The 14,969-nt window shown below is 52.1% G+C and overlaps 1 protein-coding gene across 1 annotated transcript in view; it reads right to left on the bottom strand.

The window, feature by feature from the left end:
- Nucleotides 1-14,969, bottom strand: part of EPHB2 (EPH receptor B2) — a 205,764-nt gene that overhangs the window by 36,894 nt on the left and 153,901 nt on the right. The window contains exon 5 of the mRNA XM_030913664.1: nt 13,549-13,884. Coding sequence (XP_030769524.1) covers nt 13,549-13,884 — 336 coding nt within the window. The remainder of the gene's footprint in view (nt 1-13,548; nt 13,885-14,969) is intronic.

The following is a 14,969-nucleotide window of genomic DNA, read 5'->3' as shown; positions in this document are numbered from 1 at the left end:
CCCTGGGATTTCAGCAGAGGCTGCTCCATTCACACCTCTCCCTGGGATTTCAGCAGAAGCTGCTCTGTTCACACCTCTTCCTGGGATTTCAGCAGGAGCTGCTCTGTTCGCACCTCTCCCTGGGAATTCAGCAGGGGCTGCTCTGTTCACACCACCTTTGGGGATTTCAGCAGGGGCTGCTCCGTTCACACCACTGTGTGGGATTTCAGCAGAGGCTGCTCCATTCACATCTCTTCCTGGGAATTCATCAGGATCTGCTCCACTCACACCACCTTCAGGGAGTTCAGCAGAGCTGCTCTGTTCACATCACCTTCCGGGATTTCAGCAGGGGCTGCTCTGTTTGCACCTCTCTCTGGAGTTTCACCTCCCAACAAAGGACAATTGTAGAATGTACCCTAGATTACAGTACTTTTAAAACTTGAATGGGCATAATGATAACCAGGAGACTTTATTAAAATTCACATTGCTGGCCTCCCCACAACACCCCCCACCGAGATGCTACTTCAGCAGTTCTGGGGTGGGGCCTGATAATGTGCATTTCTAGCAAACTCCCAGATGATGTTGATACTGGTGGTCTGTGGACCACACTTTGAGGACTAGTGGATTCAGGGCCAGAGAAAGAAAGTGACTTGTCCAAGGTTACACAGCTGGTAGTGGTAGACCTGGACTAGAGCCAGGAGCAGCTGAGTCCTGGTCTAGTATGTGATCCACCTGCCATACGGCTGCTTGTAGCCTGGCTTCTGCTGAGCCTGCCCCCCTCACCTGCCTGGGCTACACTCTTCATATAGAGCCCTGGAGCTCAGAGGGTCTTGGGGCAGACAAACAAAGAGCTCCATGAGAGGGAAAGAGACGAGGCTGCTGAGGAAAGTGTGGGCCAAACTTCCAGTCCTGAGGCACTGGGGAGCCACAGAAGGACTAGTAGGGGTGGTAACCTGCTCCTCAACTAAAACAAGCTTGTCATTCAGCTTGCCATTCTGACAGCCCCTGTATGCCCCATGGTGCCCAGAAAAAGGGAAAGGCCGTGCAGCTAACAGCAAACCACATGGTTCACATCCGTTAACTTACTTCATGCTCCTGTCAACCCTACAAGGCTGTTATTACTGTTATACCCATTTTACAGATGAGGACATGGAGGCACGGAAGTGTGAAGTAACTTGCCCAAGGCCACACAGCAAGCAGTGGAGCTGGGATTTGAACCCAGGCTCACCCAGGTCCAACACATCCTTTCCCCTCCACTGGCTGTGGCTGATGCTGGCTGACCAGGGAGGTCTGGAAACCAGTGGACCTCCGAGGGCCCCTGAGGACACCCTGGTCCAGCTCCCTTCCTACTGCTGCAGAGCTAACCCTGCCTGGTTCCCGCTGACTCACCTACCACCCACCCAGCCCGCCCCAGCTCTGGGAGCTCAGCTGCTGGTAGAGGCAGGTCCCACGCGGCCTTGGGGGTCTGGGCCTGGCGGGCGTAGCTGGCAGGCTTGGGTTACAGGCAGCTCACCCGGGCTCTGATCCCATAAGCCCTGTAACCCCGGGCGTGGCAAGGAGGCGGCATTTGCCAGGAAGATGATCAAGGCGGGCCATGGGGGCCAGCAGGGCTGGCCTTTCTCCTGGAATCCAGGGGGATTAACGGTGGAGAAAAGGGAACAGCTGGATGCTCTCCCACGCCTCCTGCTGCCCACCGCCCACCCGGGGGTGTCAGGTTTCCCTGTAAGTTGGTCATCAGGGAATTCTGGTATTTTCAATTACCAGCCGGGCACGCCGACAGGGGAATGGGGTCAGCGGTGCCCTGTGACCCCTGCAAGGAGATGGAGCCCCAGGGAGTAAGCACAAAAGAGGCTTGTGGCAGAGAGGGGCAGGGGGAGGCCGGCCAGGCGGGGCCTGCTTGTCTGGAGCAGGTGGTCAGGGGCCCTGTTGCCCTCAGCGAACCCCAGTGGGGAGTTCAGCCCCTTCCTTGGCTGAGACTTGGGGAAGGAGCCTTCCCTCTGTGTGCCTCCGTTTCCTTCTCAGGGCATGAAGGGGTTGTATGGGGTGGTCTCTCAGGGTCTTTTGGGACCAGGATCCCAGGACAGGACAGGAAGCCAGCAGCCTGGGCCCCTGGTTGCTGCAAGAGGTGGGGGGTGCTTGGGGATTGGCTCAGCTTCCCCTCATAGCCCTGACCTACGACCCTTTCACTGGTCTGAAGATCCCTGAGCTCCAAGGGAGTGGGGGAGAGGTCGCTGGGCATAGGACAGTCAGAGACCCCATCCCAAGCCCCAGACTTGCAGATCCCAGTGTCTCCCTGATGTCTTCACTCCCCATTGACGACCCTTAGCGGCTTCCCACTGCACCCAGAATAAGACACAGATACACTATGGTGGCCCACAAGGCCCAGCTGCCTGGTGTCTGCCACCTCCCTCTGCCTGCCCCCTCTCTCCCAAGCTGTCCACACTGGCTGTCTTTCTGTTCTGCCTCAGGGCCTTGGCCCCATGGTGTTTCTGCTTGGAAACCTCTTCCCCCACATCTTCCATGGCCAAATCCTCCACTTCACTGAAGTCTGAACTCAAATGTCACTTCCTCCAAGATGCCCTCCTGGACTACCTCTCCCCTCCAGTGGCCTTCTCATACCCATTTTATTTTTGTCATAGCACCAACACTATCTGAGATCAGGGACCTTGTCTCTCATTCAATCCTTTATCCCTAGAGCCTGAAACAGTGTGTGGCTTAGAGTGGGTGCATGACCAATATTTACTGGAGGAAGAAAGGAAGACAGAAAGGAGGAAGGAAGGGAGAAAGTGAGGAAGGAAGGAGGAAGGAAGGGAGGGAGAAAGGGAAAAGCGGGGACCAGGCAGATTCTCCCCTTTTCGGCCCCCTCAGGAACCTGAGTCTACCGACCTTGTGGGCTGGACGCTAGAACAAAGGCCCCAGGCAATATTTCCCAAGCAGCCAGCGGAAGGCAGGTTTCCTCTCCCCCAGGCCCTGTGCCCACCCACAGTTGGGAACTGCTGCAGTGACGTGGGGCCTCTTGCCAGCAGCCAGCCAACAGTTCCACGACAATTGCTTATCATTGTGCTCGTCCTCTCCAGGGTCTGTAGCAGGGACAGTTTACTTGGGACAGGACTCTTAGAATTCCCAGCTAATCATGGGACAGCTGCTTTTTGAGTGTTTGTCCCTTAAACCCGTAGCAACGCAGTTAACCCCCGATGATCTGTCTGCAATTCTGGATGACCTGACGATAATTCTCACAACCGAATTTCTGCGAATAAAACTTCCAGAAAGTGGGCCTCTGATTCTTTCTGATGGGCTTCTTAGAGAGTGGTATGGGACAGAAAAAAGGAAAGCAGACAACTGGTGCTAGGGTGGCATATTGGTTGGTGCTCTGCGTATTCTGTGGCTAAGGAAGTTTGAGGAACACAGAGTTGTAGCCCCTCTGCTTGTGGAGATTCACACTGCACATGTGTTTAATTCAAGGCTCTGAGAAGTTCCGCAGGGGAGAAACCCAGTTAACTCAGTTTAACCCCGTGGTCCCAGGCTCATTTGGCCTCAGAAACCTTTTCTCACATAATAGTTATTAACGTTCTTTGGAACTAGCAATCTGTGGAACACATGAAAAAAATAAAACAAAAAACTGGGTCCAGGAGACATTATTAGTACTTTTTCCATGAATTTGAGAAGAGCCCCTCTCTAGGGTGGCGACTGGCTGTTCATGTACTCATTCGCTCTCCCCTGGATCTAGCATATATGTAGCAGAGCCTGCCCGGCGCCAGGCCCCTTCCTCACAATCAGATGGAGTAGGGGTTAATCCCTCCCTTTTCACCAGTGAGGAAAGGAAGAGACCGACGGGATGGCCCCACACCCCAGGCAGCAGGGCTGGGATGGGCACTCAGGTCTGTCTGACTCTAAAGCCCAGGTTGGTTTCTTCTACTCGTGGTTACCTGGCCCTGCCCATAAGTAGCCTATGAGTGGGCTGAGGCGAGGTCCTGGGCTTTGTGCTGGGGAAACATCAAGTCACCCACTTCCTAGTGGGTTGTGGAATCGTCTTGACCTCACCTTTGGCCTCCTGGTGGGACAGTCCTACCCCAGCACCTGAACTAGCAAGATGCTAAGAGCCTGGGCCTCAAAGCAGGTGGTCTGGGCAGCCTACCTCCACCTCCTGTGCCTCAGTTTCTCCTCTGTAGAATGGGCAAGGAAGGTTAAATGAAGACCTGTTTGCAAAGTGATTAGCACAGGACTTGGCCCAGATTACGGGGTCAGGGGATGATGTGAGCCACATGCAGCTGTCTGGGCTGCTCAGATTCTCAAGCAGCACCATGAGTAGCCGAGTGCTCTGGAATAGTGGTGGCGGTGAAGGTGAGAAAAGGTGGCGTTCAGGGTTCAGATGCCCGCTGTTCTACTCCTAGGCCAATATGTGACCACAGGCAAGTTACCTCTCTCTGAACCCAGGTTCCTTACCTGTAAAATGGGATGTGGCAGATGCTACTCATTGCCTATCAACTATCCATTCTCTCTTTCTCAACTTAACAAAATCCTGGTTCTTAGCTAGGTACATTGTGCCCAAATAGAAGACAACATTTTCTGAACCTCTCTGGCAGCTAGAAGTGGCCACGAGATATGGCCATGAGATACAAACTGAAGCATGTGTGGGACTTCCAGGAAGTTTCCTTAAAAGGGAGGGTCCTACCCTTCTCGCTCTCCTTCCACTGCAACCTGAGACATGGATGTGATAGCCAGAGATCTTGCAGCCATTTTGGTCCATGAGGACACGGAACTGTGTGCTGGGGAGTGTGGATCTCTGATGGCTCCATGGACATGCTGTACTCCTATCTTCTGACATGCTTCACACATGAGAAAAAGAAACCTCCCTTTGGTCTAAGCCGCTCTGTTAGACTGGTTGTATTAATGACCCCCTTGTATCTATGCCCTTTGCCCTGTAACTTATGTAGTCCTCTCTCTCTGACTCTCGCTTGGCCACGTGACTTGTGGTGGCCAATGGGATATAAGCCAACACCATATAAGCAGAGGCTTGCAAAAGCCCTTGGGAGTGTCTGCCTGCTGCCTTGGTTCCCCGTGATTGCCGTGAGAAAACACGCACAGGCGGACTTGCTGGAGGCTGAGACATGTCGGAGCAGAGTCGTTGCTCCAGTTGTCCCCTCCAGGGCCACTCCAGACCAGTGGACAGCAGTCAACCCCCAAACATGCAATAAAGCCATGACAAAACCCAAAGAGCTGCCGAGTGACCTGGAGCAGATGAACTACAAACCTAAGAATGCACCAAGCCAAGACCAGCGTCACTGTCCAGTCAGCCCCGAGACTCCTGAGCTAGCTAAGTGCTTCTTGTTCCATGCGGTCGGCTTTGTGGTTAATGGTTGATTGTTAACCAGCACTACTGTGGCAGTAGCTATCTGCTATTTTTCTTCTTGGAATATGCAGCCAAAACCAATCTTAAATGATACTCTAGGTCAGCAATGCCTTCCCTGCAGAATGCTTGGGAGGATCAAAGAGGGAGATGTGCACAGAGGGCTCGGCCCAGGGAGGGAAGTGCCCTCTCCCTCTATCTCCCTCTCGAACTTCGTGGTCCCAGGCATGAGTGCACAGGGGGCTCTCTTGGCCCATTTCTCTCTGATCCTCTTGGTCCCCCAGGGAGAGAAGTAGGTGAGTACATGTTCATGCCAGTTCCAGAGGCTGAGCCATTGTGTGCCCGCCCCACAGCAGGGCGGGAGGATCAGAGAACACAAGTGGCAGAAAAGGCTTTGGAGAGTTGAAAGTCTTTCCACAGGAAAGCCATGTGGAGTGATGTCACGGAGACCCGGTCAGGGTGTTGGGGACCTGCTGTGGGATCTTGGGTAGCCACTAAGGAACCTCTGTGGGCCTCAGTTTTCTTCTAAAAGGAGGTGTTTGCCCTAGGTGAACTCCAAGGCCTCTGCCAATGCTGCTGAGTTTTAATTTGATGTAGGTTTAACTTCTGTGATAGGCAGAATAATGACCCCCCAAAGATGTTCACGTCTTAATCCCCTGGATCTGTGAATATGTTACCTTACATGACAAAAGGAACTTTGCAGGTGTGAGGAAGGTTATGACCCTTGAGATGGGGAGATTTTCCTAGATTATCCAGGTAGCTTGAACTGCATCTCTTGAGTGCTTACATGAAGAGAATCTTTCCCAGCAGAGAGTTAAAAAACCAGTGAGTTGGAGAGTGAGAAGAGCTCAATGTCCTGCTGCTGTCTCTGAGATGTCGGGGTTCTGTGGAAGGACCCAAGAGAGGCCTTGAGGAGCTCAGGCAGCCCCCAGCTGATGGTCAGCAAGGGGAGAGAGGCCTCATTCCTACAGCCACGTGGAACTGAATTCTGCTAACAACCCCTCTAAGTAAGAAAACAGATTGTCCCTTAGCATCATCAGAAAGGACACATTCCTGCCAACACTGCTTTTAGCCTGATGAGATCCATGCTAGAGCTAGACTTCTTTTTTTTTTTTTTTGAGATGGAGTCTCACTCTGTCACCCAGGCTGGAGTGCAATGGCACGATCTCTGTTCACTGCAACCTCCGTCTCCTGGGTTCAAGCAACTCTCCTGCCTCAGCCTCCTGAGTAGCTGGGATTACAGGCATGCACCATCATGCCCGGCTAATTTTTGCAATTTTAGTAGAGACAGGTTTTCATCATGTTGGTCAGGCTGGTCTCAAACTCCTGACCTTGTGACCCACCCACCTCGGCCTCCCAAAGTGCTGGGATTACAGGTGTGAGCCACTGCGCCTGGCCCACGCTAGGCTTCTGAACCTGCAGAACCATAAGATAATAAATGTGTGTTGTGTTAAGTTGCTAGGTTTGAGGTATTTTGTCCTGGCAGCAATAGAGAACTAAGCCAAGCTGCCATGTACTGTCCCTCTATGTGCCAGGCGCTGTCCACATTCTTGTTAATGTCCACAATCATCTAGCAAAGCTGCAATGACAGATAAATGACCATTTTGTAGGTGATGGAACTGAGGCTCAGAGAAATGAGGTCTTCTTACATCCTGGCTACACAGCTTGGAATGGGCCATGTGGGATGGGGGCTGAGTTTGTCAGGCCCAGCTCCGATGTCCTTTCTCCAACATGAGCTCCTAGGATATGCCGATGGTAGAGCTTCCTAAGTGGTTGACCGTGTTCATTACAGGGGGCCTCAAAGGCTGGGGATACCCAGCCAGGCTGTGGTATGGATGGGGCATACGGACTGCCTGCCCCATCTCTGTAGAAAGGCATGGGTCTGGTCAACATTGGGCCCTGAGGACGCAGAGACACAATTATTCAGGCTCTGTTACTTCCTGGCCTGGGAGAGTGGAGTAAGTCACTTACCTCTCAATGCCTCGCTTTCCTTTCATCTATAAAACAGGATGACAATGGGATCTACCTCGTATCGTTGTGAGGATTCAGTGTGAAGGGCTTAGCACTGTGCCTGGCACACAGTTAGCACTTGACAAATGTGAGCTGTTTTGGGGATTAGAGTGAATAGAGAATGATCTCTGTGTTTTAGGTGCCTACCTGTGCCAGCAACCTGGGAGGCACCTTGCATAGCTTAGCTGAAATCCTCACAGCTAAATCCTCCTGTAAGGAGAGGGCGAAGGTGTCCATGAGGAAGATGCAGTCAGACATAAGCTGAGTGACTTGTCCAAGGTTGCATGCTGGTGAGCAGCCAGGCTTGACTCAAAGCCAGGTTCGGCTGCCTGATTCCAAAGCACAGACCCTTCCCACTACCTCCGGAACCTGGCAGAGGTGGGGGTGTTCTGGGCTTGCTCAGGGTGAGATCCTTAAAGGGCGAAGACTGTGTCCAGGGTAGCCCTGGAGAACGGGCAAGGGCACTGGATAGAAGCCCTGTATCAGTGAAATGCTACACCTCCCAGCCCCCAGGTCTGCAGGGCTGTCTGCTTGTCATTCGGACTTCAGCTTAAACGCCACCTCCTCAGAGAAGCTCTCCTCTGACTGCCCACTCTAAGGCTCAGCCTCTGTCCCTCCCTCCTGCCCCTCTCTGCCGTGGTCTTGTTTGTGGGTGTGAACAGGCAGGAGGGTAGCGTGGCTCACTCTGAATAGCCGGACTGACTCTTGGGTCTGCCACTGTCCAGCAGAGTGCACCTGGGTACATGGCATGACCTCTCCCAACCCCTGTTTCCTTACCCCTCAAGCCCAGTGCAGCCTCCTTCCTTGGGGGCCATGAGCACGACTCATGAATATGAGGCAGAAAGGTGTTCTGGAAAGGCAGAGCGTGGTTTGAAGGCGGCATGATGGCTGGATGAAGTCAGAAGACAGTTCTGGCCCCAGTGAATGCCAAGGGATTGTGAGCAAGGCCCAGTCACCTGCCCAAAAGAAACACTTTTTCCTTTTAAGGCAATGAGCTAGAATTTTATATTGAATTTTAGGGTCTGTTTAAAACCCACCACTGAATGCATTTGTCTGGAAATCGAGTCCCCAGCCTTGTTTCCCACCCGACTGCACTTCTCCACACCCCACCTCACCCCACGCTTCTGCGAACCCTTCTGAAAATGTTCGCTGAATGTTCACTGTGGTGCAGCCCCCTCTAGATGCCGGGAAAACCATGGTGAGGTAAAGCAGACCCATCGTGTGCCCCGAGTGCTGATGATGGGGGAGACGAACAAGAACTCAATGATCAATGACACAAGGTAATATTTCAACCACGGGAACGAGAAGGCCCTGGTGCTGGGGCTGGGGAGGGAGGTGTCCCACCAAGTCAGGAAGGTCAGCGAAATGAGCTGAGGCCTGAAGGAAGAATGGGATAAGAAAGCCTTTCTAGGCAGAGGGAACAGCATGTGCCAAGACTCTGTGTCAGGGAAACCTGATACTTAGGAGGAACAGAAAGAAGAATCCTCCCTCCAGTTGCCTCCTGCACTTCCTTCCCCCAGGCCATCTTTCTTTCTGTATGATTCCATCTCTGCTTGCTAGAAGCCTCTCCATTCTTCAAAGTCAAGTTCAAATGCCTCCTCTTCCAGGAAGCCTTCCAGGACATACTCTTTGCTCATTCCCTAGGAGGATGATTTCTCCTGCCTGTGATCTCCCTCATCTCCCCCAGCACCTCTTGGGCCCTCATCCATGCCATCTTGTATGTAGGCTCTGTGTCTGTGTCTTATTTTTCCAACTAGGACATACATCCTCAAGGGCAGATACTGTGTCTACACTACACTGGAGAACAGTGTAGACATGAAGTCACGTTGTCCTGGGTTTAATTATTAATAGAGGTTACTTAAGTAGTAGGACCTTGCATAAATGACTCTATACCTCTTTGGACTTCAGTTTCCTCATCTGGCAAAGGGGGATAATGGGGTGGGAGTGTGGTGTGGTTGCACAGCCCCTAGCTGGGCTCTGAGCAGCTGTAAGAGAAGGGGCTTGCCAAGGGGCTTGGAATAAAGAAGAGGGGGAAAGACTTGTTATAATTCCTAAAGCCTCAGGGCTTTGAGGGCTTCAAGGGGTTTAGACCCGAGTTTCCCAAATTTGTCCGATGGTAAGAAACACCTGAGTCACTTGTTAACAATGCGTATTCCCAGGGTCTACGCCTGGGGCTCTGATTCAGCAGGACTGGGGTAGACTGATATCTGTGTTCTGGAACTTGTGCTCACATATAGTTCTTATGTAAAATTTGATGGGGAAACTGAGGCCTCAGAGGGAGGAAGTGATTTTCATGTGTGTGGTAGATTAGACCAATGACCCCAGTTCTTCCTTTTCTGTGATAGGATTAGGTACCCACGTCCTTTGCCAAGTAACTCTGCAGGGCCCACTCACTGGGGGCAGAGTATACTTCCCCTTCCCACTGATGCTGGGCTTGGCCGTGGGACTTGTTTTGGCCAATGAGATATGGTTGGCTCCCTCCATGCTCCTACCCTTTACCTTGAGAGAAACAAGCCTGGGGTAGCTGCCAGACCAAGGAGAATGAGGAGAAACATGAAACAGGCTGAACCCAACTCACATTCTGGAGTCCTGCCCAGCACAGAGAGCATGGCCAAGATTAGTCCAACGCCAGCTGACCCACACACTAGTGAGTGAGGAAATAAATGTTTATTGTTTAAACTACTGAGTTGTGGGGTGATTTTGTTACGCAGCATTATTGCAGGAGTAGCTGACTCATACACTGACTAAATGAATGCTGTTCATTTGCTAATGTCATGCAGCAAATGAACGGCAAAGCCAAGCCTAGGTCTCTGCTCCTAATCCACTACTTGTTTCTCATTGCTTCTCTGTCTTTAAATCCTGAGGGCTCTCCCTGTGTGTCTATTCCCTGGAAACCCCTCACTTCCATACTCCGCCCCATCTCTACTCCTGGGTACATCCAGCTCCAGATAGCAGGGTCCATCCCAGCAGCCCAGAACCACTTCTAGCTACTAATAAGCTGAGGCGTCTTGAGTAGGTAGTTCCACTTGCAGAACTCCCAAATGGATGTAGGAGAGTTTCCTGCAACCAGGGAAAGAGCTCCAGGAGCTTCCTTCTGGCTTCTACCAGTTAGAAAGAGTTCTCTCTCCACCACCCGCCTTGGGGTCCTGGGTTTCTCCAGTTCAGAGCTTTGTCAAGCCAGAGAGATGCACAGCTGAAGCTTTCTAATCTGTTAGAGGTCTTTTCTATCACTTGCTGGCTTTTTTTCTTCTTTGAGATGGAGTCTCGCTTTGTCGCTCAGGCTAGAGTGCAGTGGTATAATCTTGGCTCATTGCAAGCCCTGCCTCCCGGGTTCAAGTGATTCTCCTGCCTCAGCCTCCCGAATAGCTGGGATTACAGGCACTCACCACCACGCCTGTCTAAATTTTGTATTTTTAGTAGAGACGGGATTTCACCATGTTGGCCAGACTGGTCTCGAACTCCTGACCTCATGTGACCCATCCACATTGGATCACAAAGTGCTGGGATTACATGCATGAGCCACTATGCCCCACTGGTTTTTGAGGGTTTTCTCAGATTGCCTCCTTTGAGTCAGCTCCCTCTGGACCCCAATCTGAGTGGGGCTTAAATGCACCCAGGGCACCAAAAGAACTGTAGGCAGTCAGTCACAAACATGCCCTCTCAGCCACAGCAACACCACCATTCCCGAACAAAACCACACTCCTCAGATCCAAACACACAGACAGGCAGAGCCACAGTTAGATGTACAAACTCATGCTCAAATACACAATACCCCCTACCCCTGTCCCCAAGGCCCCGCAGGTTGACACATCCACGCTCACAAATGCATGTGTACAGAACCCACATGGCCGCAGTCATATGCGTTGTAAACAAATGGCCACCAAACACATATGACAGCACACTCACACATACACAGACTCAAATGCACAATCAGACCCACAAGCTCAAGGTGCCGTGGACACATCAAGGACTTCGCCCAAGGACTGGAGTCTGTCAGACCTAGTCAATTCTTGCCTCTCACTCTTCCTGGCTTTGTGACTCAACTTGTCTGAGCATCATCTGTGAAATGGGGACATGGATGCCTCCTTCTCAGAAAGGCCACCACGATGCACTGAGGTCATGCATGGAAAACACCCCTCAACCAGGTGGAGTCAGTTGCCCTCTCTCTCTCTCTTTTTTTATTAGAGTTTCGCTCTTGTCGCCCAGGGTGGAGTGCAATGGCGTGATCTTGGCTCACTACAACCTTCGCCTCCTGGGTTCAAGCGATTCCCCTGCCTCAGCCTCCTGAGTAGCCAGGATTACACGCATGTGCCACCACGCCTGGCTAATTTTTGTATTTTTAGTAGAGACGCGGCTTCACCATGTTGGCCAGGCTGGTCTCGAACTCCTGACCTCAGGTGATCATCCTGCCTTGGCCTCCCAAAGTTCTGGGATTACAGACGTGAGCCACTGTGCCCAGCCAGTTGCCTTCTCTCTTTCTATGTCCTTGGCATGCCCTTCCTCCCTTCTGAATGCCATTTTTTTCTATTGTTCTTTTCAACATTCTACTGGCTGGGTGCAGTGGCTCTTGTTTGTAATCCCAGCACTTTGGAAGGCTCAGGCAAGAGGATCATTTGAGGCCAGGAGTTCTAGAGGAGCCTGGGCAACATATAAGACTCCATCTCTTAAAAAAAATTTTTTTTGACTGGTCCTTCAAACTGCAAGTCAAATTCCACCTCCTCCAGGAAGACTTCCTGGGTCTGGACTTCCACATCTGGATCCTGCATGCTTACTGTGTGGGCCCCACCCTACATCAGAAAGATCAGCTTGGAGGCCCACTCACTTTCCCTCCTGCAGCCTGGCCTCCCTCAGCTCTTCCATGGACACGGCACTGACCATGCTCACTGTAGGGGTTTGGCAAAGGTTGCTGAGTGAATAACTGAGGGGCACGCTTACAGTGCCAACTGTGAGATCTTCTACTCACAGGTAGCATAATGTCCTCGATAATCACATGTGGCCCTCAGGTGGGGGATGAGGCTGGGAAGCATCTCTGGGACTCAGCCTCACGTGACACTGAGGACAGCGGTCCTGGTGGAGAGGGGAGGCTAGGAGCCCAAGTGGAGTGGGGACTAGAGAGAGAACAGGGTGGAGGGGAGACTGCAGTGTTCGGCAACTTCCTTTTTTGCTGTGAGGGAAAGAAGGGTGGTGGGTGGAGGATGACGTGAGGCCACAGAAAGGGTTACTAAAAGTGAGCTTCAGGAGAGTTTTGCTGGAGTTAGACTGGAGTGGGCTGAGCTTCACAGAAAGCACTTGTGATCGAGGTTCAAGTTAGGCTGCAAGAGATGACACCTCCGGGCTTTCCTGGGTCTCAGTGAGGCCATGTAACTGAGGCCCTGCCCGTGGAATGCATGCAGAAGAGAAAGATGCTGCCTCTACCTACTTTGCTTCAAACATCATTGCTGCCCTGTTTTCCCTCTCTTCCCACAGACATGCCTGAGACTCAGTTTGGATCATACAGATAAGGAGCAGGGGGCACCGGGAAACGACACGGAAATAACCTGGGTCCCTGAGTCTCTGAGTGGATCAGAGCCACCCCGCTAACGTGGACTGCTCACCTCTGGATTCTCTCATGAGAGAGAAATACGTCCACATTCTTTTTTTTTTTTTTTTTTGAGACGGAGTCTTGCTCTGTCGCCCGGGCTGGAGTGCAGTGGCTGGATCTCTGCTCACTGCAAGCTCCGCCTCCCAGGTTCACGCCATTCTCCTGCCTCAGCCTCCGGAGTAGCTGGGACTACAGGCGCCCGCCACCTCGCCCGGCTAGTTTTTTGCATTTTTAGTAGAGATGGGGTTTCACCGTGTTAGCCAGGATGGTCTCGATCTCCTGACCTCGTGATCCGCCCGTCTCGGCCTCCCAAAGTGCTGGGATTACAGGCTTGAGCCACCGCGCCCAGCCACGTCCACATTCTTTAAGGCAGCTAATGTTGGATCTTTTCATTACAGCAGCTTAACTTTTACGTTCAATAATATGCACTCAACAAGTGGGAGCAATTATTACTAATACCACCACAATGAAGAGGTAGCACTTACCCTCCCAGGTGGACGGATCACATGAAAAACATTTGAAAAGAAGAAATCACTCCACAGATGTGAAGGAGTCTTTTGTGAGTCTTGTGTGTGCCCTCCCTGGCACAGCACGATGGGGCACTACCCTGGCCCACGTCAGAAGCGCTTACCTGCCTGGTTGGTGGTGATGTTCACAGAGGCGAACTGAGGCGAGAAGGGGCTCTGGTCAGTAACGCCATTCACGGCCTGGATCTCGAAGGTGTACTGGGTGTGGGCCAGCAGGTCACTGATGTAAATGCGTGGCTCGGTCAGGCCCAGCTGGCGCGGTGCGTACTGCACGTTGTCCCCGCAGCGGGTGCAGGCGCCCCGGCCCGAGCCACAGCTCTTGCAGATGATGTTGTAGACGAGGTCCTCTCGGCCTCCAGAGTCGCGGGGAGGAGTCCACTCCAGCATGAGGGAGGTCTCATTGACACTGGAAATCACAGCCTGGGGTGCAGAGGGGATGGCTGGGGCGGGGGAGAGGTGTTGGTCAGTGGGGGGCTCAGGGGGTACTATCCCCCACGTGACCACTCTGTGCCCACTGCTCTGGCTCCATCCCAGGCCTCCGAAAGGACCTCCTTAAATTCTTTCTCCTGTCTCCCCACCAGAGAGATGTTTCTAGAATATAACGTAGCCTGCCGTACATCTGCTCAAACCTTTCCCTCCAGGTTCCAACCTGCTCAGTGTTTGTTACTGAGGATGGTATTTTTGCATTTGGAATTACACCTGCCCAGTATGTATTTTCGCCTTCTTCCTTAGAACAGTTCAGCTTTATTCATGGTGGCAATATGTCCAGCTAAAAGATGGCATTTCCCAGCCTCCTGTGTTTAAGAGCTTGCCACTGATATAGAGCAGAAGTTGTTGACTAGGACTGTTTCTTTAAAAAGAGACAGACAACTATGGCATGTCCCTTTGTCCTTCCCCACTTCTGCTGCCTAAAATGTGTGTGATGGCTGGGACTTCAGCAGCTATGTTGGACGATGAAGTGACCTTAAGAACAGAAACAACAGTGGCTCACACCTGTAATCCCAGCACTTTGGGAGGCCGAGACAGGCGGATCACCTGAGGTCAGGAGTTCAAGACCAGCCTGGCCAACACAGGAAACCCTGTCTCTACTAAAAGTACAAAAAATTAGCCGGGCATGACAGTGGGTGCCTGTAATCCCAGCTACTCGGGAGGCTGACGTGGGAGAATTACTTGAACCCGGGAGGTGGAGGTTGTCATGAGCTGAGATCATGCCATTGCATTCCAGAGCCTGGGTGACAAAGCGAGACTCCATCTCAAAAAAAAAAAAAAAAAAAGAACCAAAACTAGGTTGGGTGTGGTGGCTCATGGGTGTCATCCAGCACCAGCACTTTGGGAGGATGTGGGAAGATTCCTTGAGCCCAGGAGTTCAAATCTAGCCTTGGCTAGATAGAACATAGTGAGACTCTGTCTGTATGAAAAATTAGCTGGGTGTGGTGGTGCACACCTGTAATCCCAGGTATTCAGGAGGCTGAGGGCAGAAGGCTGAGGGCACCTGAGCCTAGGAGTTTGAGGCTACAGTAAGCTA

Source organism: Rhinopithecus roxellana, chromosome 12 (assembly GCF_007565055.1).
Source record: "Rhinopithecus roxellana isolate Shanxi Qingling chromosome 12, ASM756505v1, whole genome shotgun sequence".
Lineage (NCBI taxonomy): Eukaryota > Metazoa > Chordata > Mammalia > Primates > Cercopithecidae > Rhinopithecus > Rhinopithecus roxellana.
The sequence above is the reverse complement of the archived record's forward strand: the minus strand, read 5'-3'. Positions and strand labels throughout refer to the sequence as shown.